The sequence below is a fragment of the Amblyomma maculatum genome, chromosome 10 (assembly GCF_055883805.1).
Source record: "Amblyomma maculatum isolate TAMU_Amacu chromosome 10, ASM5588380v1, whole genome shotgun sequence".
In the NCBI taxonomy this organism is placed as follows: domain Eukaryota; kingdom Metazoa; phylum Arthropoda; class Arachnida; order Ixodida; family Ixodidae; genus Amblyomma; species Amblyomma maculatum.
This window is the reverse complement of record NC_139353.1, coordinates 173470048-173496162: the sequence shown is the minus strand read 5'-3', so window position 1 is coordinate 173496162 and position 26115 is coordinate 173470048. Positions and strand designations below refer to the sequence as shown.

General features: G+C 48.5%; 1 protein-coding gene across 3 annotated transcripts in view; it reads left to right on the top strand.

Annotated features, from left to right (window-relative positions):
- Positions 1 to 22233, top strand: part of Git (ARF GTPase-activating protein GIT1) — a 267395-nt gene extending 245162 nt beyond the window's left edge. For 2 of the 3 annotated variants that reach the window (XM_084580679.1, XM_084580677.1), the window contains one exon: positions 18048 to 22233. In XM_084580679.1, coding sequence (XP_084436805.1) covers positions 18048 to 18273 — 226 coding nt within the window. In that variant the 3' untranslated portion in view covers positions 18274 to 22233. Of the gene's footprint in view, positions 1 to 16595; positions 16737 to 18047 lie in introns of those variants that run through there. The other variant, XM_084580678.1, reaches the window with a different exon arrangement.
- The last annotated feature ends 3882 nt before the right edge of the window (positions 22234 to 26115 follow it).

Below are 26115 nucleotides of genomic sequence, written 5' to 3'. Positions count from 1 at the left end.
TGTAGTTCATCCCCCGAGTTGCTTAGCAAGGCAATGTGATCAGAAAATCGCAGATAACTGAGATAACTCCATCTACCCTTATCCCTAACTGCTCCCATTCCAAGTCTCTGAATGCTTCCTCTAAGCAAGCTGTGAATAGTACTGGGGAGATTGTGCCTCCTTACCTAACTCCTTTCTTTATGGGAATTTTGTTACTTTCTTTATGCAGAACTATGGTTGCTGTGCAGCCACTATATATATCTTCCAGCACTTTCATGTACGGCTAGTCTACTCCATCATTTCACAATGCGTGCATCTCTGCCGAGGTTTCACCTATCGTGGCCCTACTTGGACTGATAGTATCTCTAAATAAATAAATAAATAAAACACTGAATCACGACTTGGCAAAATTAGAATTCTAACTAAGAGTAAAGGTAGGTCACCTCGCGAACTGGCAGAAGCCATTTTTATCAGAGAGAGAGGGGGCATGTGCGTCAGCACCACTCCTATCATATGTGGATGTGAGCATAGTTTACTAAAAAATATGTGATTATAAGAAGGTTTCGTCTGAGTCTGTGTTTTCTGTCTGTTTTTTCTGTTTTACCATGTAAGACATGTGCATGCGTTCACCTTCTTCGGGCTATATATGTATATATATATAATATAGCGTGTGCAACAGCAGCCGCTAGGCGGCTGCTCATCGAGAGTCTCGTGCGCGGGAGGATGTTTTTGCAGGTCGACGATGCGCAATCACGTGACACACAGGTGACGTAGCCTACACGTCACGTACGCGTATCTCGCGGAGTCTTTCTTTTTTTTTTTTTTTTTGCTTGTAAGAGGAAGCGCTCGCGGCAGTTGTTGTCCACGCCATGGCTCCTCCTCCAACACAGTTTTCTTCCCTCCCCCATGGCTCCAAGCAGTAAACAGAATTTTCCTCCCCCGGGGGAATGAGTGAGCGCAGATTTTGTGCGTTCGCAGTCTTTTGCTTTCGTTCTCTTCCGGTGGTCTGGCGGGGTTAGAGCTGGTATTCGAAGCGACGCAGGGACTTCGAGTCGCAAGTCTGCTTCTTCGCAGCGCGCTGCAGAGATTGTGAGTTTGCTTCCTCACTACAATGAAAACGTGCAAGAGTACTGACCTTATGCAGGGCCTCAGATATATTGAGTACCTGCGCATGAAATATTGGCACGCACGGGGGCCCACACACATGCAGTTTTTTAGTGGCAAAAAGCAAATAACTTTACAGCATCTTGCGGCACGTAAACGTTGATGTTTGGAATTAAGCTGTGAAGTTATACAAGATGTTACTTAGCTTGCGGATACGTCACTACATATATATATAGTTGTTTTATGTACATAATTGAGGCGTAACTTTTAAGGTGCAAAAGCGGCTGATTGAGCCAAGCAAACGACAGCAAATCTTCAGCACTGCCCCCGCTGCCTCTCAAGCCAAACCAGCCCATACCTCACAGCTAGCGAAAAAGAAGAAAGGAAGCAAGCGTGCCTACTGCTTTACCGAGGGCAGCTCCAAGCCGTCAGTCGTTTGAAACCACTCTGTCTACGTTGGCTAGCCTGCCCACCCCTTTATTGAGGGGCTTTACCCGCCCCTCCTTTCAACCTCTCCCTACTAACAGGAAAAAAAAATAAAGAAGATAGCCTGCGGACGGCTAGATGCTCTCCCTCCGCCAGCTCGAAGCCGCGCTCCCACGGCCAAGAGCTTTTCTCACTGCCCCAGTAGAAAAAAAAAAAAAGAAAAAAAAAAAACGTCGACAGGACACGCAGAACTGACGTAGTAGCTCTACGTCACTTTTGTGTCACGTGATTGCGCGTTCACGACCGGCAAAAATACCCTCCCCTCGTGCGCGGACTCGAAGAAGTGCCCCGTGGCATTCGAGAAGAAGCTGATGTTAGCTGCCGTCTCTCGGTGCTCCGAACCTACTCTTCGACAGGGTTGAGAATTTCTCGGTCGAGTTGAAGCAGAACATCCTATCCCTTCAACGATAAGGCAGTACTCGCCCTTGACTTGAAGGGGGCTTTCGACAATGTCACACACGAAATCATACTGCAACATCTCTCCCAGACGAACTGTGGACATAACACATTTCAGTACATCAAGCAATTTCTCTCAGATCGGCAATCTTTCATCCGAATACAAGACGAAGAACACGGCCCATATAAACTGGGAACGAGAGGCACCCCACAGGGCGCGGTCCTCTCGCCATTACTTTTCAATCTGGCCATGATGAAACCCCCGGCTCAGTTGGCGACGGTCGAAGGCATCCAGCACGCGCTGTACGCCGACGACATAACCATCTGGGCCAAACACGGATCGGTTGGAGACATTGAGGCTAACCTGCAGCAAGCGGCGCAGATCGTAGACTCTTACGCCCGCCGCTGCGGCCTTCAATGCTCACCGTCCAAATCCGAATTTGTGCACATTCGCCCGTCGCCTAAGTGCACCACAAAAATGGAACTATCCCTGGCCAGCGGTCCAATACCCGAACACGATGAGATTAGAGTACTTGGTCTCCTTATCCACAAACATTGACGGGCTGGTACAACACTAGCAAAACTGCGCAAGGTGGGGGACCAGGTGGGCCGGATGGTGCGCCGGGTTTCCAACAAACGCGGGGGGTTACGGTGCACAGACGCTTTGCGGCTGGCGCATGCATTCGTGACCAGTCGAGTACTCTACTCGACTCCTTACCTCCACCTGCGCAGATTTGATGAGAACGCTCTCGAAGTGATTCTCAGAAAGATGTACAAGCGTGCCCTCGATCTCCCAATCAACACATCCAACCAGCGTCTTATGGGTCTGGGGATGATAAACACATTCGTGGAGCTCCGAGAGGCGCACTTGACTAATCAATACACAAGACTTTCAAAAACGTCGTCGGGACGCCGCCTATTAGCCCGACTACACATCCACCACCCAACATTTACGGAAGAGCGCGTACGCATTCCTGAAATCTGGAGATACGCCCTGCACGTACGCCCTCTTCCGGCCAACATGACACGTGACGACCACAGTGGCAGGCGCCTTGCGCGGGCGGAGGCACTGGCCCGTCACTATGGGAACAAACACGGAATTTTCTACGTGGACGCCTCCGGCCCTCACCATGGGGGGTGGTACACAGCCGCAGTCGTCCATCAAAAAATCGCGGTGAATGGCCTAACGTTCCGAGCTCAAGACATAACACGTGCGGAAGAAGTTGCCATCGCGTTAGCCGCCGCAGACAAGGACTCACGAGTCATCATCACCGACTCGAGAGGGGCCTGCAGAAATATTAAACAGGGGTACATTCTTCTCTTTGCGCACCGCATCCTTCAAAACAGTGACTACCTCGGGGCCCCCGCGTCTCGAACGATTGTATGGGCTCCAGCTCACATAGGCCTTGAAGGCAATGAAACGGCCGCCGCCGCCGCCCGCACGCTCACTCTCCGGGCAATGCCTTCAGACCCAAATGATACGGATCTCGAACCCAATCCGGCTCTCACTTTTCGAGAAATTATTGAATTATTTCAATTCGGCCATGCAATTTATCCTAAGCCTTGTAAGGGTCTTACAAAGGTGGAGGAACGCACACTCCTCCACCTTTACACCAAAACGCTGCTGTGCCCGGCAGTTTTAAAACACTTTGATCCTGCCTGTGCAGGAAAGTGCCCGCACTGTGCGGAGAAGTCTTCGGACATCTTCCATATGGTGTGGGCATGTCAGTCAACCCCGAACCTCACCCCCAAACCCAACCCCACCCGGGAGGACTGGGAGGCAGCCCTGCTCGGCTGCTCTGATCTGGCAAGCCAGAAGGCCCTGGTTCACCGAGCCCGAGCCGCAGCGGTCGCCAATGGGCTCCTGTAATGAGGAGCCCACCTAGTGTTTGCGTGAGGTTGCTCCGGCTACCTCAAGCTTCCTCCGAATAAAGGTTTTACACACACACAACCTACTCTTCTGCGCCTGCTAGCTCAACCCCTCATTAAAACCCAACCTTCTGGTTACGGGCCTAAACGGCTACGTGACACTGGTGGAGGTGAGGCCTTGAACTACATGTCTCGGGCCTCTCGCAGCCGCTCATCGAGTCCCAACCGGCTTCCGCTCGTATCTACACCCGTACATCGCTGCAGCCGTCGCCTCCGGGGTCTGGCGCCGGAATTCGCTCCTCTACCTGAACCGACGCCAGCTGACCAGCAGTTAGAGACTTCTGCAATGGCCTATGTGGCCCATGTTGAATATGCCGGGTGCCGCCTCCGCTACTGTAGCGTTCACGGCACGACATTTGGGCCATCCCACTTACAACGGGGGAGGGATGTACACGGACTGGAACCATCCATTCTTCACCGTGGGGTACAGCTGTGTGCGCGTGTGTTGTGGTGTGCTCGGTGGGTGGCGCGAGAGAGAGACGCTCGTGCGCGTGTTCCCTTCAAGAGACACTCAGCGTTTACGGAGCAGTGCGGTGCATAGTTCATGGAGACGCTCGCCGAACAGTGTCCATAGTGAGTGCAGTTTGGAGAATTCAAATTCATGTTGTTGTTTCAAAAGTTCTCCCTAACGTCATGGAATAACGAACATATTTTTTGGTGCCGAAACCCGGGAGTAAGCGAAGAAAACAGCAACTTGAAAACAGCGTTCCAACTGCAATGGAAGACAGCGATGGAGCGTCTCCAAACAAAGAGAGAAGTTACGCGCGCCGAACTGAACCAACTCAACGAGGAGCTTGAGCAACTAACGACGGCTGATGACTTCGGCCCCCAGCAACGAGACCTCCTCGCGGAAATATCAGATGAGTTGGACATTGTTTCAGGAGATTTGAAACAGTTAGATGCCTTGATTGAGCCGCATGTGAGTGACGAAGGCCTCGCGGAAGAATACAAAGGCGTTCGTCAGTGCCAAGCTCTCATGACACGAATGCGGACAAAGCTTCGGCGTTTCAGTGAAACAAATTCTAACGGTGCAACAAGCACATTAAATGCCGAAGAAACCGCGTCTTGATCGTCTACTGCCCGTTCGGGACCACTGAGGTTGCCTAAGCTGGAGCTTCAGAAATTCAGCGGCAACAAGCTCGACTGGCAACCGTTCTGGCAACAATTCCGGCAAGCAGTCCACGAGAATAACGGCTTGACCAGCATAGAAAAGTTCTTGTACCTGCGGACAGCGTTGACAGGAAAGGCGGCGGCCGCTTTGACCGGCGTCCAAGCGACGGAGAAGAATTACGACTACGCTGTAAAGACACTCCAAGAGCGTTTCGGGCGTAAGGACGTGCTCGTGCAAGATCACCTTACGCAGCTGTTAAACCTTCCCCAGGTTAGAGCTCTCAGTGACGTGAACGCGCTGCGACGCCTCCACGATCATGTTCAGCGAAACATCGCAGGACTTGAAACTTTAGGTGTCAAATCGGACAGCTATGGTGCGATGCTGTGCGCGGCTTTGTTTCGGGTATTGCCGGCCGAATGGGCTGTGGAGTACCATAAGGCCCACAGTGCAGACAAGGACGTGCTCGACAGCTCGTGTCTCCAAACCATTTTGCAATCAGTTCGCCTGGCTGTGGAGAGCAGGGAAAAGGCGCACGGAGAAAGCACGAACGCTCCTCAGCAAACGCGACCTGAATGCGCCAGTGAACGGCGTCCCAACAGCGTCTATGGCAAGGGCTCAGCGGCCAGCCTCCAGGTGGGTGCCAAATTGAGCAAGGAAAGATGCCCTTTCTGCGCTTCAGAGAGGCATGAGGTTGCAGATTGCAATGCTCCGATATCAATTGATGAGAAGAAAAGAAAACTGCGAAAGGAAGGGAGGTGCTACCAATGCGCAGAGAAGGGACACATGACAAAAGAGTGTAAGAATTGGACACTACGTTGCGCGAAGTGTGGCCGACGACACATCACCTCGCTTTGTAATCCACCGGCACCGAACGCCGAGGGCGAGACCGCTACTGGGTTGCACTCAACAGCATCTCTTAGCAACAGCAATAAAAACGCCGTGCTGCTGCAGACGGCGCAGGTGTGGGTCAACGGACCGAAAAGAAAACTCCTCGCACGCTGCCGGTTTGACGGAGGCAGTCAATGATCGTTTATAACAGAGAAGCTCTCGCGAATACTGGATCTTGAGGTGATCGGTGAAGAGGAAGTGACCATTTACCCTTCGGCGGCTCGACCAACGCTATAAAGAAAAAACGACGCCGAGTGAAGCTCCGGCTACGAAGCCAGTACGACCACAAGGAGCACAGCGTCGAAGCCCTCGAAATCTGCTCCGACCAACTGCTGCTTCCAGAAAACGCTGTTGAGATGAGTCAGGTGGCTGATTTGAAATTAGCGGATGTCACCAACTCGCTTATTCACACAAGGCATCGAAATTCTAATAGGCACGCAGAAGTAAGGAGAGTGCAAGGGGCATTGGTTGCGCTCAAGACTGACTTCGGCTGGACCTTGCAAGGACCGATACCACTGCCTGCTTCAGGTGTGTCGTGTTCCACCATCGCCGTTCTGCGCACCAGCGTCTGTGACATGGACGCCAACCTGCCAGACGAACTTCGAGCGTTCCGGGAGCTGGAGAGCCTTGGTATCTCCTCAAGCAGCTGCCTACTTGGAAGCGAGGAGCCGCAGGTGAGAGAAGACTTCACTCGTTCTCTGACTTTGACCGATGGGCAATACGGAGCGAGCCTCCCGTGGAAGGCACTTGACCAAGGGTTAGCCAGCAACGAAGTTGTAGCAAGAGAACGCCTGGCCTGGTTGAAGGCGCGTCTGAGACTCAGCAAGAGCAGACTAATGGTCTATGATGCAGCCATTTGTGACTGAAAAGGTTCCAGCCGACGAAATCGACAGCACCTCGTCTCGAGTGTATTGTATGCCTCATCGTGCTGTTTTCCGTTCAGAGAGCTCTACCCCCAAAGTTCGCATAGTGTTCGTTGCATCTTCGAAAGCACAAGGCTGCTTGTCACTTAACGATGCCCTCAGCACCGGCCCGAGCCTAAACCCCGACCGGCTGCAGCTTATTCTGAATTTTCGATGCCACAAAATTGAATTGACCGCCGACATCGAAAAGGCCTTCCTTCAGATTGGCATCAAAAGTGAGGACCGCGATGCACTGCGATTCCTCTGGTATTCTGCGTCATGTGAGGGCTCATCAGAGGGTGATATAGAGGTCTGGCGCATGACAAGAGTGCCTTTTGGCACCACAAGTAGTCCCTTTATGTTGGCTGCCACCATACGACATCACCTGGCTAACGTCTCCGAGGACCTCTCTTACTCCGCACAAATCTTAGGCAGCTGCCTGTACGTCGACGATTTGCAAACCGGAGTCAGCTACACGGAAGAGGCGACAAAATTTAATGAGGAGGCACAGCAAATAATGAACTCAACAGGACTGAAACTAAGAAAGTGGAGTTCTAACAACGAACTCCTACAGCAACGGTTGAATGCTGACGGCGTTGGAAATACTTGCGCTGACACTGCGACAACGACTTCAGCCATGGCAAGAGTGTTGGGGCTCGAGTGGGACAGCGAAAACAAAGAGCTGGAGCTTCTTCTTGTCAACAGGAACACTAAACGCTTCGTGATCCAGGCCATAGCGAGAATCTTCGATCCCCTCAGTCTGCTGAGCCCAGTAACAATCGCAGCACAAGCACCTCTTCCGGTGATAAAATTTAAGCGCTTCAGCAAACTAAATCGCCTACAGCGAGTCACAGCCTGGATGTGACGCTTTGTTCGCAACTGTGATCGAAGAAAAGATCGACTTGAGGGCCTGCTCTGCGCATTCGAAATCCAACAGGCGCAGAAATGGCCGCATCACGGAGGCGTTTACTGGGCGAGATGGAAGAACGCGATCCTGTATGATTGGTTTATCAGGTTGTACTTTTGTACCCGTTGGAAGACAGAAATTAATGAGCTAGCGCTCATTCGGCGGGGAGGATGTTGAATATTCCGGGTGCCACCTCCGCTACTGTAGCGTTCACGGCACGACTTTTGGGCCATCCCACTTACAACGGGGGAGGGACGTACACGGACTGGAACCATCCATTTTTCACCGCGGGGTACAATTGTGTGCGCGTGTGTTGTGGTGTGCTCGGTGGGTGGCGCGAGAGAGAGACGCTCGTGCGCGTGTTCCCTTCAAGAGACACTCAGCGTTTACGGAGCAGTGCGGTGCATAGTTCATGGAGACGCTCGCCGAACAATATCCATAGTGAGTGCAGTTTGGAGAATTAAAATTCATGTTGTTGTTGTTTCAAACGTTCTCCCTAATGTCATGGAATAACGAACAGCCCAGGCAAGTCAGCATCAGTTGCTGCTTCATCAGTCTCGTACGCCCCCCCCAGTTTCCATGGCGGTACTGGGGAAGATGTCGACGACTGGATCGACCAGTTCGAGCAAGTGGCTCAATTTAATCAGTGGAACCCGGTTCAGAAGCTGCGCAATGTATATTTCGCGCTTGAGGACTGTGCTAAAACGTGGTATGAGAATAGGGAGGCCAGTCTTCAAAACTGGGCTTCCTTTCGCCAGCAGCTGCGGGAAACCTTTGCCAGCCACGACCGCCGTGATCGTGCACGCCGCCTCCTAGAAGCTCGTGTGAACTACTTAACGAAAGTGTGGCCATGTTCGCTGAGGACGTGACGCGTCTTTGCCGACGGGCTGATCCCGACATGACGGAATCAGCGAAGTTGCGCCACCTGATTCAGGGCGTAAAAGAACCCCTCTTCGCTGGTCTGGTTCACAGTCCACCTCAAACCATCGCGGACTTCATCAATGAAGCTACCCTCATTGAGCAAGCCCTGCAGCAAAGATACCGGCGCACGGAGTCTGCCTGTGGTCAGCTCTTCAGCAGTGTGGCCTCATTGAACGGGCCCACTGACTATCACTCTCTGCGTGAGCTGATCCGCGAGGTAGTTCGCGAGGAGCTCCTCAAGTTCAATCTTGGATCGCCTAACCCGACTGCCGCGGCTGTCACCGAAGCCGTGCGGGAAGAAATACGTCAAACATTGTCACCGCCTGAGTCACTGTCGGAGCCACGTTCTATTAACTACGCAGTGGCTTTTCATCGGCCAGCAGTGCCTCCTGCGCAGCAGCTTCGTTTCGAAGCACAGCCGCCGCCCACTTTGCAGCCACCGTTCTACCAACCTTTCTACCAGCCGCCATCCCAGCAGAGCCTCGTCATGCAGCCGTCCGCTCCTCAGCCGCTGTTCTACCAGCCGCCATCCCAGCAGAGCCCTGTCATGCAGCAACCAGTTCGAAAGGCAGACGTCTGGCGCACTCCTCGCCAACGGCCGCTGTGCTACCACTGCGGAGAACCTGGCCACTTGTACCGTCGTTGTCCATACCGTGAACTCGGTCTTCGGGGTTTTGCCCGTGATTCCCCGCGTCCCCGGGTCGGCGAATGCCCTCCAGAAATCGAAGAATATCTGGCAACCCGGGCAACCTCTTCGAGCGACAGTACACAGTCTTCTCCCTTGTGCTACACGTCACCCGGCCGCCATGAGTTTAATCATGTGCCGAGGCGCCATTCGCCAAGCCCACACCGGGCAAACTGAAGGTGGCGACCTCAGGGGGGCAGGTTGCTGACGAACGGAATCAATGTCCCGAATACCCTCCCGTGACGACTCAGCCCGATGCTGTAACTACGATGCCTCCGCCGCCGCATGAACCCGAAACTCCAAATCAACCTCAAGCCGATTACGTTGTCAGTGCCTACCTTTCCGTTCTCGTCGACGGACACCCAGTAACCGCTTTGTTAGACACCGGAGCAGACTTTTCAATAATAAGCAAGAATTTCGCAAATCGGCTCTCTAAGGTTAAAACTGAATGGCTTGGGCCGCAAATTCGTACTGCTGGCGGTCACCTTATGACGCCGATCGGACGATGCACTGCTCGAGTAACCATCGCTGATTCAGCCTTTGTAGCCGTTTTTCTTATCCTGCCGCACTGCTGCAAGGACCTCATACTCGGCGTGGACTTTTTACGTGAGCATGGGGCCATTATTAATGTTCCTCGCCGTACTGTCACGTTTTCGACGCCTGCAACGACAACCACTGACTCCGAACGACGCCACGCACCTTTACGCATCGTTGACGCGGATGTATCCATGCCACCACGTTCGTCTGCTCTCGTCACAGTCAGGTGCGACGACCAGTCCTGTGCTGCCGGCGTTGCCGAACAGAACACAGAGCTTCTGTTACATCATGGAGTCTGTGTTGCACGCAGTACAGTTCATCTGCACGTGCTGATTACGAACTTCGGGAACGAACGGCAACGCATCGCTAAAGGCACCACGGTAGCCTACTTTGAAGGTGTCGCAGAAGACCAACACGTATGCCAGCCAAACGCCCAACTTCGACCCTGATGTGAATCCCGCTCTATCACCGGCAGAGAAGGACAGACTCGTCGGGCTACTCTTTCAGTTTCAAGACTGCTTCTCAGCCGCCTCTGCGGTCAAACAGACGCCCTAGACCAAGCACCGCATAATAACCGACGACCGCACCTGACCAGTCCGACAGAACCCCTACTGAGTGTCACCGCGGGAACGCAAAGTCATTGCTCAACAGGTAGACGAGATGTTAAATGACGGTGTCATACAACCATCGAGGAGTCCCTGGGCTTCGCCTGTTGTCCTTGTTAAGAAGAAAGACGGAAGTTTAAGGTTCTGTGTGGACTACCGTAAGCTCAATCAGGTCACAAAAAAAGACGTCTACCCACTGCCACGCATTGATGACTCATTAGACAGGTTGCGCCACGTGCGCTACTTTTCATCGCTTGATCTTAAGAGCGGTTACTGGCAGATTGAAGTCGATGAACGTGATCGCGAGAAGACAGCACTTGTCACGCCCGACGGACTTTATGAATTCAAAGTCCTACCTTTCGGATTGTGCTCCGCTCCAGCGACATTCCAGCGAATGATGGACGCAGTTCTATCTGGTCTTAAATGGCAGATTTGTCTAGTCTACCTGGACGACGTTGTGTTTTCATCAACGTTCGAGGAACACCTCCAACGTCTCTCCGCTGTGCTAAGGGCTATCAGATCTGCCGGCCTCACGTTAAAACCACAAAAGTGTCACTTTGGCTATGAAGAGCTCCTGTTCTTAGGCCACGTCATCAGCCATCGAGGAGTTCGTCCCGATCCCGCTAAAACAACAGCCGTCACCAAATTCCCTACTCCAAGTAACAAGAAGACAGTTCGCCGTTTCTTGGGCCTCTGCGCCTATTACCGCAGGTTTATTGAAAACTTTTCGCGCATTGCCGCTCCGTTGACACGTCTCACCCGGGATGATGTCACCTGGACGGACGAAGAGCAAAAGGCATTCGACGAGTTACGACACCGCTTGCAGACAACACCTGTGCTTGCCCATTTCGATGCGAATGCCGAGACTCTGGTCCACACAGATGCCAGAAACGTGGGTCTAGACGCTGTACTCGTCCAGTGGCAAGACGGTGCCGAGCGAGTTATCGCATACGCCAGCCGGACTTTGTCCCGTGCCGAATCGAACTATTCCACCACCGAAAAAGAATTTCTGGCTGTTGTATGGGCGGTGATGAAATTTCGACCCTATCTTTATGGCCGACACTTTCGGGTTGTGAGTGACCATCATTCCTTGTGCTGGTTAACGAACTTGCGAGACCCCTCCGGACGCCTTGCACGATGGAGTTTACGGCTACAGGAGTTCGACATGACCATCGTGTATAAGTCTGGACGTAAGCACGACACCGACTGCTTGTCCTGTTCACCTGTCGAGGCTGCGCGGGAAGACCAGACTTCCCCCTTATCGCAGCCGTCGACGCGCTCACTGTTTCGCAGCAGCAACGTGACGACCCGGCTCTCGCAACACTTACCAATTTTCTGGAAGCGCGCTCTACAGAAGCTCCCGTTCTCTTTGCCAGAACGCATTCATTGTTTTGCATGCGAAACAATGTTTTATACAAGATCAACTTCGCTCCGACGGGAAGAGATTACCTCCTCGTCGTACCAGAGTCTCTTCACAAAGAAATCTTACAGGCATGTCATGACGAGCCCACCGCGGGTCACCTGGGGTATGCTCGAACTCTGGCCGGAATTAAGAAGAGTTCATCATCATCATCATCATCATCATCAGCCTGATTATACCCACTGCAGGGCGAAGGCCTCTCCCATATTTCTCCACTTAACCCGGTTCTGTGCTAGCTGCATCCACTTGACCCCTGCGAACTTCTTAATCTCATCCGCCCACCTAACTTTCTGCCGCCCCCTGCTACGCATTCCTTCCCTTGGAATCCAGTTTGTTACCCTCAGCGACCATCGGTTATCCTCTCTTCGCACTACATGTCCTGCCCATGTCCATTTCTTCTTCTTAATTTCTACTAGAATGTCGGTAACTTGAGTTATTTCTCTGACCCACTCTGCACGCTTTCTATCTCTTAATGTTAACCCTACCATTTTTCGTTCCATAGCCCTCTGGGTTGTCCTCAACTTAAGTAGAACTCTCTTGGTTAGCCTCCATGTTTCAGCCCCATAGGTGAGTACAGGCAAGATGCAACTGTTGTATACTTTCCTCTTGAGCGATACCGGTAAGCTGCTAGTCATAATCTGCGAGTACTTGCCAAATGCGCTCCATCCCAATCTTATTCTTCTTGTTATTTCCTTTTCATGATCCGGATCTGCGGTTACTACCTGTCCTAAGTAGACATATTCGCCTACTATTTCCAGTATTTCGCTACCTAATGTAAACTGCTGTTCCTTCCCGAGGCTGTTGAACATTACCTTAGTCTTCTGCATATTGATTTTCAAGCCTACCTTTCTACTTTTCCTGTCTAGGTCATCAATCATTATTTGCAGTTCATCCCCCGAATTGCTTAGCAAGGCAATGTCATCGGCAAATTGCAGATTACTGAGGTATTCTCCATCTACCCTTATCCCTAACTGCTCCCATTCCAAGTCTCTGAATACTTCTTCTAAACAAGCTGTGAATAGTACTGGGGAGATTGTGTCTCCTTGCCTAACACCTTTCTTTATGGGAATCTTGTTACTTGCTTTATGCAGAACTATGGTTGCTGTGCAGCCACTATATATATCTTCCAGCACTTTCACGTACGGCTCGTCTACCCCCTGATTTCGCAATGCCTGCATCACCGCCGAGGTTTCAACTGAGTCAAATGCAAATAAGAAGAGTTATTACTGGCCAAACCTTGCGGCCGCAGTACGACATTACGTGAGGACATGCCATGATTGCCAGCGACGGAAAACACCGCCTGTGAAACCGGCCGGTTTACTGCATCCTGTTCAAGTGCCAAGATACCCATTCGAACAAGTTGGTATGGATTTGTTGGGTCCTTTTCTAATTTCTGATTCAGGCAACAGGTGGATAATTGTCGCTACAGATTACCTCACGCGTTACACTGAAACGAAGGCTCTCCAGCGCGGTACAGCAATCAAGGCAGCGAAATTTTTCATCGAACACATCGTCCTGAGGCACGGCGCCCCGACAGTTATAATAACGGACCGAGGCACTGCTTTCACTGCCAAGCTACTAGAATCTGTCTTGCAACTAAGCGGCACTACCCATCGCAGGTCAACCACCTACCATCCACAAACTAATGGCTTGACAGAACATCTGAACAAAACTCTAGCCGACATGATGTCCATGTACGTGGATGTTGAACATCGGTCTTGGGATGACGTCCTGCCATACGTCACCTTTGCGTACAACACGGCGCAGCAGGAAACAACACAAATGACGCCGTTCTCCTTATTGTATGGCCGGGAAGTTTCGACAATGCTCGAAGCCATGCTGCCCCACGATGGCCGTGACCTCGAAGTTGGCGCCGAGGAGTTCACTCAACGCGCAGAAGAAGCGCGACAGCTGGCGAGGGCACGCATCCGGAAACAGCAAGGTCAAGACGCCCAGCGTTACGATCACCGCCACCGTGTAGTGACTTTCAAACCGGGCGATAGAGTGTGGCCCCGTCCTTTTAACAAATCTGTAGTTATCTGATCCTCTCCAGCTGATTTCCCCCTTTTCATAGTTTCTAGTGCTTTCTTGACCTCGTCCTTCGTCACTGACGGAACATCTGACTGTTTTTCCCTACCGCCAATCGCATTACGGTCCTGACTACTTTGGCTACTGTAGAGATCTGTGTAGAACTCCTCGGCTACTTCGACTATCTTGTCCGTATTCGTGATGACGTTGCCCACCTTGTCCCTTATCGCATACATCTGGTTTTTGCCTATGCCCAATTTCTTTTTTACTGCTTTAAGGCTTCCCCCGTTCTTTACAGCATGCTCAATTTTCTCCATGTTATCTGGCAGACACCGTAGTGATTGATTCGGAAATTTGTACGCGTGGTGTTCCTGTGGTGTTCCTAATGGTGGTGTTCCTACTGGTCTCGAATAAAATTTAGTTGACAGTCAGCGCTGTTGTATCCTCCTCTTGTCCCGTCCGTCTTTGCGCTGTAATAATGAATGTATGTAACCAACTCGCCCAAAATGTTGTATTATGAACAGGTTGCTAAAAAACTGTCATCTGCTGTAGGTGCCTTATTTCAGATACGTGATCTCTTTCCGATCTCCGTTAAACTGTTAATTTACCACGTCCTCTTTCGTTCACACCTTAACTACTGCACATTAGTATGAGGGGAAGACTAATAAAAAAACAATGTACCCTATTTACATCCTTCAGCTGAGCTATTTCGTCAGCATTATATAGTCAATATCCAGTCTCGTTATAGCTACCGTCTCCTCTACCACTTTCACTTCGCTAATAAAAAGTATAAGAAATTCTTGATGACACTCTCAGGTGCAACGTTACGCTGCAATAATTCAAAAACATGTGCCCTTAAAAATTGGGTGGTTCCACACCACCGCACAAATTACCATTTACAGTCATTAAGCCATGTAATTGTTACTAAATAAGTTAAATTTATCCAGTTTTATAACACTATGATGACACGCAAATTTTTGCGTTCAATGTTCATAGAGTGACCTGTGTTTGCTGTTTTCTGGCGTAAAGTGGTACAATGTGTAAAATACATTGCAAAGTTAATAGTGTCTTTTATGTGTGAAATTGTCAGTTTTGTTGTTGTATTGTGTGTATAAAAACGCTAGTCCTTGTATAACGTATTTATATTTTTCATACTTTGACTTCACCTTTTATTAATGCGAAAGCATTACTTCGCTATGTTCACAGATTTCTGTCCGCAGACCGCGTCGGCAAAATCGTTTTCACAGCAGTTGTGAGTAATTGAGAGGTGGTAGAGGTTAATGAGTGGTGTCAATTGATAGACGGTAACGTAATGTTGTTGCAGATAAAATAACCGCCAATAAGTTGATTAGGTAATCAATTACAGGCAAAAATGTATAAGTTGTCCACAGCAGTTGTGATTAATTGAGAAGTGCGAGAGGTTAATGAGTGGTGTAAATCGATAGAGGGTGAGGTAATGTTGTGTTCGAAAAACTAATTAGGCCAATAAGTTAATTAGATAATTAATTAGAGGCAAAAATCGCATAATCGTGTTCGCAGCAGTTGCGAGTAATTGAGAAGCGATAGAGGTTAATAAGTGGTGTCAGTCAATAGAGGGCGGCACAATGTGTGCGTAAAAATAATCCGGCCATTAAGTTAATTAGGTAATTAATTTGAGGCAAAATTGTTGAAAGTACCAAAGGCTAAAGTAGTTAGGGCAGTCAGTTAGGAGGACGTCAAGGCAGTGACGTCACGCAACCGGAAGTAGGGCCGAAAATGAGCATAGGAAAAATGGGTGACGTCACGCAATCAGAAGTAGAGCCGGAAAAATGCGTAGGAAGGGATTGGTGCGCAAGTTTAAAGTACCGAAGACTAAAATGGGTAAACAAGAAGTGAAATCATGTGAATTAGAGGATGTGACGTCACGCAGCTGGAAGTAGAGCCGAAAAAGGGCATAGGAAAGGGATTGGCACGCAATTTGAAAGTACCAAAGACTAAAATGGGTAAACAAGAAGTGAATTAAGCAACTAGAAGCAACCAAAAGCGACCAACAGCAGCATCTATGCCTTCGCATTACTCCAATGCAGATTCTGCAGTGCTATTTGATTTTTTTTTTTAATTTATGACGAAGTGTGACATCTTTTTTTTGTAATAGCAGTAGATATTCCATGTTTTCTTTTTCTTTTTTTTAACTGCTGTCGCTGCTGCCTACCACCGGCTCCCTAGCCTCGTCAAGCTGTCCCTACAGCTTTTTGCCTCTGAAACCGTCAACATTATTGTCAAATGTTGAAAATAAAGGTGATTTGATTTGATTTTAATGAACCTACAGAATGCCTTCGGAATAACCAGCAATCATTCCACAGTCATTGATTTTAACCAAAGGTTCTATTTGCGAAAGCAGGAATCTGCATTGGTTCATCTATCACCCCTATCTTGACTGACATCTTTTTATCCTGTATTGACAAGCACATCTTTGCACAGCTAAATGGGACATCTGCTAAATGGATTTTTTGTTTTTGTTGATTATTTTGTTGTGTTGGATGGGACTACATCTTTTAACCTTGACGAAGCGATTGGCGACGTTCTTAGCATTTTTAGAGTCAGTTCTTAAGGCCTTACCTTCACTTGGAAACTGCCTCAAGGGGGCAAAATCCATTTTCTGCACATTCAGTTCGACTTTGCTGGTAAAGATCATGTGTGCTGGATGTACAAACCCAGGTCCAGAAAAAGCCTCATGCCGTTCAGCAGTGCCCATTCCAAACTGATGAAAAGAAGGATAGCCATGACCTGCCTGCACGCCGCTCTCTCGAAGTCCTGCTGACACTGTTTGCAAGCTGGCTTTGACAACCAGCTTCAAAGACTGGACAGTGCTGGCTACGCATGCCTATTGGTAACAGCTGTGTGCTAATCTTTGCTGCAAAAAAATCAAATGCACTTCCAGCTGTGAGCAGCCATGTAAGCTGAATGACAAGATTCCTGTAGCGGTAATTCTGTACATTTGCGTACAGCATCAAGAAGATGGGCGGACGATATGGAGTGAACATGGTGTTTTCAGCACCATCTAAGGTGGCAAAAATTTACTCCATTATGACTCGAACACCCCTGAAATGCGCTATCAGGCTTGGGCTTCGTTTTACTGAGTGCCAGTCTGATGTAATCTGTCAGATACCGCTCAAGTGCGGGCATGTCTACATTGGCCAGACTGGCCGATGCTTCAATGAGAGAGCTAACGAGCACAAACGATCAATAAAAAAAATAATGAAAGGAGTAACCACAGATCACTTCAGAGATTCCAAAGACTGCAAACCTGTGCTGGAAGAGGCATTGTTTATCAGCAAAGAGTGAGTAGAAAGGGAGATACTTGAGGCATACCATATACAGAAAGCGTGTTATCGGTAAAGCTTAGTGACCAGGAACTGGGTTTTTTAGATGGTCACGTTTAGATACTGAGAATGTCATTTTATTGGCTCTTTGATTATCTGGATTCGTTTTTTTGCACCTTGTTTTGGCTGCAATGTGCATTTGCTTTAACATACCATGTCTGGATTTTTGTCGCAACATTCAATATTTCTATATTTTTTTGCAATGGTTTTTGTCTTGTATATATTGGTGTATAAAACGATGGTGTCTTCTGAAATAAACTCAGTTGGTAGTAGGCTATTCCTCTAATTTTCCTGGGATGGTAGGTAACATTGGTAATGGTAATGTAAAGGTAATGGTAGGTGTAACATGAAGAAATAGGAAGCATGCAGAAGGGGTCAGAGAATTAACTCGATATTAACATTCTAGTGGGAATTAGGAAGAAAAAATGGGCAGGGCATGTAGTGAGAAGAGAGGATAACCGATAGTCACTAAGGATAACCATTTGGATTCCATGGGAAAGAAAATGTATGGGGCGGCAGACAATTAGGTGGGCGGATGAGGTTGAGAAGTTCACAGGGTTCAAGTGGATGCAGCTAGCATTAGATCGGATTGATCGGAAGTACATGGAACAGGCTCTGCTGTGGGTATAGTCTGGCTGATGGTGGTGATGCCAACAATTTGCAGGCACTGCCATTTGTCTCCAAATGACTGCAACTTGTGTACATACAGTATTCCCCCCTTGGGACTAGTATCTATTGCTGATGGGAAACAGTGCTTTCAATACAAGCTCTGATGTGGTGTTTGCAGGCAGTGCTCTCCATGGGCTGTCTGTTTGGAGGCCAGCCACCAGGCACGCTGGGCGTTGCCCTTTCTCGGCTGGTGGCCAGTGCACGCCAGCTGCAGCGCTGGGCGTCCGGTGGCCTCGAAGGGGGCCAGCTCATCCAGGGTGCCTACGAGGTGGCCAAGGGGGCCAAGGAGCTGGTCCAAGCGTACCCGGCCACACCTTCACCCATGTAGCCTCCAATGCTGCTGAAAGCCTAACTTTTGAGATAGTTACATACTTGCCTAATGAACTTACTTTTTGGAAAAAAAAAATTGTTAGATTGCTGGCTGGTACACGCAGAATAGCAGAACATGTAGTCAGCCAAGCAAGCACGACATTGGTAGCCGAACGAAGAATAGATTAGTCGCGGCAATATACAGTCGAACTCCACAATAACAAAACCGCCGGGAAGAACTTTTTCGTTCTCGCAAGAATATTGCTGTCACAAAAATGGACAAGTAAGCACGCATATTACTTTCCAGAACGAAAATTTAATGAAAAAAGTCGCTTATTTTGCTCTGCTTCTCACTGCTATGCAGGAGCTTCACGACTCGGGCTTCACAGCTAGATAATCATAGCTAGATAAGCTATGCATAGCTTCGTCATCATCGTGGTTGCTGAGGAAAGTGTGAGGAAAGCATCAAGCACATCACTCAAGCTTACTTGCTTTCCTTGTGCTTTGTTTTCATCATCCTCGTCATCGCTGTCCTCATTTCATTTGCGCATACTGGCGATAATAGCGCTGTCACTGAATTCTTCGTGCACGATCAGGCCTGTGTCCGCACACAAAAAGTCAGCCAGTTGAACAGCGTCCGGCACCATTGTATCGACACTGTGAAGCGCGTCTCATGCTTCAATTAGTGGCTGCAGATCGTCACCACTTGCAGGAAAACTTTGCTTCCGGTTCTGCCAAGGCGTGCTGACCAACTGCGAAACTGGCATGTCTGAAGCAATTCTGGACAAGGGTGGCCGAAGTAGCAGTCGACGCCGCTGCAAGCATCTCCAGCACCATAAAAAGATCAATTTTCGTCTGTCGCTTCATTTCGATGTTTAACAACATCCGCCGGATGAGTCTCCCAGGGTACGCAGCATTGACACTCTTAATAACCCCCTTGGTCAAGAGGTTGGATAATCGACGTGCAGTTTGGAGGAAAAAAATCAAGCGGACGCTCGTTAGGACAACGTCTTTGATGTAGTGGGAATTGCAGTATTCCCAAAAAATGACAGATCTGCCCTGCTTTTGCATATCCGCATCAAACGCTTCCAGCCAGCTCGAGAATATTGTGCGCGTCATCCAAGCTTTCTGGTTAGCAGTGTTCTCGACCGGAAGTTTTGGGTTACCTTTAAAGCACCGTGGCGTCTTGCACAAGCCGATCACGATGAGGGGACGCTTGTCGGATCTGTCCACATTTGAGCAAAAAAGTATTTTCATCCGCATTTTGCTCAGCTTGCGTCCATGGCAAGATTTCGTAAAAAAATTGGCTATGGCTTAGCTTAGGTTACGCCTGGTTATCCGAAGCGAAAAGGTTCAGCGATGCACAAAGTTTCAACATGTAGTCTGCACACCGGGAAGTCTATCTCTTCTTCCATGGCGTCATCGGCGCCACTCTGTTGGCTGCTGGCACTGGTGATAGGCGTGGCTAATATCCGCCTTTGAGCCTCTTGCCGTCGCCGTTTAGCAATGCGTTCCTCTCTCTGCTGAGTTATTTCATTCGCTCGTTTTGTCCTGTCCTTTTCATTTCTCTCGTCCTTTCTGCTGCGCAACTGTTCGGCGTCTTCGCTAGCTGCCGGTTCAGCATCCCACTCTTCTGGCGTTTCGGCAGCTCGTTTGGCCTTGCGCTTCTTGTATAATCGCTGCCTCTGGGCCAACTTCCAAGCCACCACTTTGGGATCTTCTTTCATGACGCGGGGTCTGCATTTTTTCTACGAGCGCTGCTATATATATACCTCGCAGCATTATGAGATGCACCGCAGCTAAGGGCGAAACGAGGGCGAGAAGGCGTGGTATGCACAGTAGCGTCATACGAGGAAGCCGAGCGGACGCCGGTGTTCACTCGGTAAGCACGCGCAGAGTGCGCGGCGAAGGTCGACCAGCAGAGTCGCGCTTGGCGGCGGCTGCGCCGACCACCTGCGCCTCTCCTAGTGACGTCACTCGATGAGTTCGCGCATGCGCAGCTGTGGCTAAAAGTGAGCACACGCACGCCAGACCCAGTGTTGACTAGCCTAGTGAAGCTTTTCGCTTCAAAAAGCAAGTTTCATCCGCGTTATAAATTACGATGTTGCTACAGTATCGACGCTCGCAGACTCCCCCAAGAACACCTTGGCAACGATGCAGGGTTGCACTTTAAGGCGAGCACCGGATGTTTAAGCCGATTTAGAGTTATCGTGCCCCAAAATGGACGTGAAATTAATCTGCTCCAGAAGGCTTCCAGACAAAGGCATTTTGTTCGGTCTCTTGTCGAGGAACCATTGATATACAATACGACCCTTGTTAACACGGACGACTCAAATTATGGACAGTTTTTCTAGGCACCAAACTTTTTCTATGCAGTTATATGGAAACTCACTGTCGAAACACTGGACAAGGAGAAAATGCACAAATATTATTAGGGTTCATGTATTTTCGTCGCATCGTTATGGACAGTCATGAAAATCAAATCATTACGTTGCTTCACAGATAGTTTCTCTTCTAGACTTTGTTGACAGGCACGACGTAAATGTAGTACTAATGACAGATTGATTGCCCTTTTCGCTTATGGCTTCAATTTTTTTATATTTTGAAGTTACGTAGTCGATGCACATTACGATTTTTTGTATTGCATGAATTCACTCTTAAGAAAACTCAGACAGCAGCTTGCACCTTGTAGAAAATGCATTCAGCAACTTTCAGCTGACTAAATGCTGATACGTAGCAGGGGTTTATGGGAGATGAAAAGTAGAAGTCAGATAATTTATTAATTAAATGCCGTAGAACATTATGCAACTGCATTACAATACTTTCGTATCGCATTTGAAGCATAACGGTGACTCGGATAATGTTCTTGCAGCACCTAATGCCAACTTCACTGGCCTACATTATGCTCTAAAGCAGACTTCCTTAGCGTTTTTCTTTTTTTGTTAAAAACACATTGCAATACGTAGCAGGGGTTTATGGGAGATGAAAAGTAGAAGTCAAATAATTTATTAATGAAATGCCGTAGAACATTATGCAACTGCATTACAATACTTTCGATTGTATCGCATTTGAAGCATAACGGTGACTCGGATAATGTTCTCGCAGCACCTAATGCCAACTTCACTGGTCTACATTATGCTCCAAAGCAGAAGTTATCCTTAGCGTTTTTTTTTTTTTTTTGTTAAAAACACATTGCAATACGTAGATGAAAAGTAGAAGTCAAGTAATTTGAATTTTTTAATGAAATGCCATGGAACATTATGCAACTGCATTACAATACTTTCGATTGTATCGCATTTGAAGCATAACGGTGACTCGGATAATGTTGTAGCACCTAATGCCAACTTCACTGGCCTATATTATGCTCTAAAGCAGACGTTATCCTTAGCGTTTTTTTGTTTTTTGTTAAAAAAAACTGCAATTCGTTATTATGGACGACTCGCTTTCTGGACAGTTATGTGCGGAAACCAAAGTGTCCTTATTAACAAGGCATGACTACAGCTTTGTCGACGTCTTTGTAAACCGGCACTGCCGTCTTGTTCTGCGCGCCGTTCCGAAGTGCCGCCACGATGCTGCTCTTGGCTTTCAGAATCTTAGAAAGTGAGCTGCATGGGATGCTGAATTGCTCCGCAATGTCCGACTTCTTTCTGCCTTTTTCAGCTTCAGCGATGATTGCAGACATTTCTTGCAGCGTTGAAAACTTCCCCCGTTTTACAGGAGGCGGCACGTTTTCGTAGGCCAAAAAAAATACTGGACTCACACAAGTCACAGGCGAAATCGACGTGCATGAGGTGGGCGGCAAGATAACGTGGTCGGTGTGGCAGCGAAAAGAAAAAGAAGGGTTCGTTGCTCTGGCAACGGTGTCGTCAAAAAATGTTACGTGCGCTCGTAGTTACCAACAGACAGGCTAGCAAAACCTGATTTCACTGCACAAAAAAAACTCATTGCTGTCATCATTATTACTGAACCGACAAAATAAACAGTATTGGCCGCGCCGGTGTTTGTTTGAGTTTATTAGGATTTAGACAAAATTGTCTGGGTGAAGAGCGCTAAAGGTGACACGTGTGGTCACCTGACTGTCCCCTAGACAGCTTGTATTCATGCAGACAGAGTTTGGACACAATATAAGGTGTGACAAACAAAACATCCAATATTACAAGAACACAGCAAGGGATTTCATATTGCAATGAATATATATTAAAAAAAAACACTTTGGTTACAAAACAAACAACTACGGATAAGTTTACTTGACAAAGCGAAGAGACATTTCAGAAGGAGGGTCAGAAGGAGGCAGAAGAACACACCCTTCACTGGCTACAGACAGACACTCTTGTTACACCATTTAAACTCCACCAATGGTACCCCTCACTGCACACACCAGAGTGCCCACACTGTGGAGAAATAGCTACAGCTTTTCACATGGTGTGGGCATACCAATTAAATCCCTTTATCGATAAACTTCCTAATCTCAATTTGGAGCAGTGGGAGGCCATTCTGCACAGCGAGGACCCCGACCAACAACGAGGACTGGTTCGCAGTGGACTGGTCGCCCAGTGGCCTGCGCTGCGGCGCAGGCCACTGGGCCGCCGGAATAGGCGGACCACCCACAACTCCGAGAACTCCCATGCACTCAATAAAGTTTTCAATCAATCAGTCAGTCAGAAGGACTTGATCCCCCAAATATCATATAATATGTTGACAGAAATGAACGAGCCTGACTTGTCGGATGAGTGTGCTGCTGCAGTTTTGCCACTTCTCTGTTCCCAACTTGCTGGCATGCTGAAAAAGTGTTGCAGACCACTACCTCAAACTTTCGTTAATGTGGGACTGCTTTTTAAAAACTCTTCGCTGTTGAGAGGGGGAAATGCATCGAACTCTATGGAAGTTCGCTGGGGCCACAAGAGAATTTAGTCCTTGAGAGCTTTCGTTATTGAGGGGTTGGACTGTATACACATCTAGGGGCCACACATAGCATCTTCCAGGACAGGTTAGCATAACATCCCTCCTCGTAAAAGAAAAGCCAAGATGGCAGCTCATTTGACTACTTCACATTGCCGAAAATCGCCTTCACTCTCAGAGCATCATACTCAAAACGACTGGACCCTGTACACAACCTGGATTACGTCGCGCATCTGGTGAGCACTCGTCAAACGTCTTATGTGTTCCTTTCTCTATCCAATGTGTTCTATTTTTGCACTAAATGTTTTACTTGATGGATCACCAACTACCCCGACAACATGCTCTCCTCGGGTGCGTATAGAACTTCTCCCATAAACAGTCTCTACGTTGAAACAAATGAACCCTCCCTCGAATACAGAAGAACCATACTTACTTTTTCATGTCTCCTCAAAATACACTCATTACCAAAACATTTATACTACCCTCTTGTGATAAAGTGCGGCTCCAGAATGTTGTTAACAATAGACCCCAGTTAATCAAACCCTTGCTACTCCAGTTTGAGGATAAATGCCAAGAGCTGGGAATACTAAATTCCCTCCCTGATATATAATCAAGGCACGATCCACTACTACCATGGTACGGCCCCCCATTATTGTGATTTCACATTGACTCAGTTTTGCAAACAGAGAACACTACATGAACATAAACATATTTTGCAAGAAATCTTAGCTCTTAAAGAAAAGTACTCAAACTGTGCACAGTTTTTATACAGATGGCTCCAAGATAATCAAGCATGCTGGAAGTGCAGTAGTGCAAGGAAAATGGGAAAAAAAAGTAAGACTACCTCAGTGTACGAACATTTTTACTGCTGAGTGTTATGCACTTGCTATGGCAGTAAGAAAAATAGCTAATGGGAACATCACAAACAGTATTATTTACACAGATTCTCTGTCTTAACAGCCCTTCACCACCAAAAAGCAGTTGCTCCACTACTTGGAGACATCATACATAATATATCAGCAACCTCGGACATAACATTTTGTTGGATCCCAAGTCATGTCGGAATTGGAGGCAATGAGATAGCAGACGTTTGCACTGCTCAAGCCCATGACAAACAGATCAAGAACATAAATATTCCATACAGAGACCATAGAGAAACATCTGCATGGCGCTAGTGCACTGTAAACTAAAGGAGAAATGGCAGTCTTCATGGTGTAGCGAGGTAAATAAACTGCAGCAGGTGGAGCCGATTTTGGGGGAATGGAAATCATATATCATCAAGAATGTTTCATAGAAGTGATTTTATACCGCCTCCTCATTGGCCACACGCACTTGACGCATAATTTTTTGTTGAGAAAAGAAAACAAACCACTGTGTGAAGAATGTGGAGAGGAACTCACCATAAACCACATTTTATTTTCATGCGCAGGACTTGAAACACAAAGGAAAAAGTATTTTACTAGATTTTAGAGCACATTCCGTTCCATCCAACATTGATTTTAGGTGAAAATGGTCTTGTTGATCTGTCATGTGTTTTTAGCTTTCTAAAGGAAGCAAATGTTTTAAAGAAACTGTAGAATGAATACTCCACTAAACTCAAGACACAACCTTGTGCCTGGCACATGATAACCTGAGCCGCTTATGCGCCATTAAACCCAACACAATACAATATAAATGCATTGATCATCGCAAAATTGCTGATGGTTCCATTCTCGCTGGTGATGCTTGAGCTGCACTGCTTTGTTTTGTTGATGGTTCTGCAGTCGTCTCAGGTGGCGCGAAGGAGTTCCGGGTAGCGCCTAACTGAAAACTTGCGACGGCAGCGGCCGGGTGCTCTCTAGGGTATGGCACTAAACGCTGTCAGTTCCACTAGGTGTGTTGGTGCCACTGCTTAAAAGGACCACTGTCCAGAGTATGACTTTTTAAGCAAAGGAGCCCAATGCTTCGATCAGATACCAGAGATGGTGCAAAACGCTACAGCGATACCCGCTCCGCAAAGCAGCAAAAATACCATTCAAAGCTCTCTCATCCTCCCCTTCGGGAAACCAGCTTCCCAGTCTCTATGAGCCGCTAGGCTGATGTCGGAGTAGCGAAGACTAGCGACGACATTCATTGGTCCGTCTCTCTGACGGGGGAAGGATGGGCATAGACGACTAATTATTGTGTGCGCCACACGCTGCGCGCTTTTATCTCGCCACGGCCGGACTGAATGCAATGAATGCAGCGGCGTGCACTCCCTCGCCCGTTCCGTTTCCATACACGCTGAGTGCCATGCCCTACCTCCCACCAAACGCGGAGGAAGAAGGGGAATTTGGCTTGCGGAGGCTAGACGGTCGGACAAGAGAGTGAAAAATCTGTGAGGGAACGGAAGGAGAGAAACTCGACAGAATCGGTTGATTGGGGTGGCTGTAATTGCGTTATTGTTACTTTTTGAAAACATTTTTTCGGCCTTTCGTTCTGGGGACGAAGCCTCACAGTCACAAGGGAAGAAAATATTTTCGACCGGAGGGTGGACAGTGGCCCTTAATAACAGTCAAGGGCTGGAAATACCTAACAGCACATTTGGGAATGTACCTTTGCAACATAACCTGTACTCATTAGTCTGGGTGAAGCACCGCATGCTTGGGCACGGACGGTCTCGAGGGAGAGCGCGCGCTCTTTCTTACGGCCTTCTCAATCGCCGCGGGAACAATAGGAACTTTTCTCCTTGAGTTGCGCTCTCCGCCGCCGAAAGGGGCGCGACCTGCTCACTGTTCGCTCCGCATCTGCTTCAGCAGCGGCGGGTGGCTTTTGCCTGGTTTCGCGCTGTCGCTCGCGAGTTTCGTGGTGAGTGCAGCCCCGAAATTAAAGAACACAGAAGGTAGATGCTGCAGCGGCATGTCGTCAACGTACTACACACGTGAACGGATATAAAAAACACTGTCGTTCAACAAACGTTCGACAAGTATGGCATACATTGCGGCACGGTAGCTACTTTT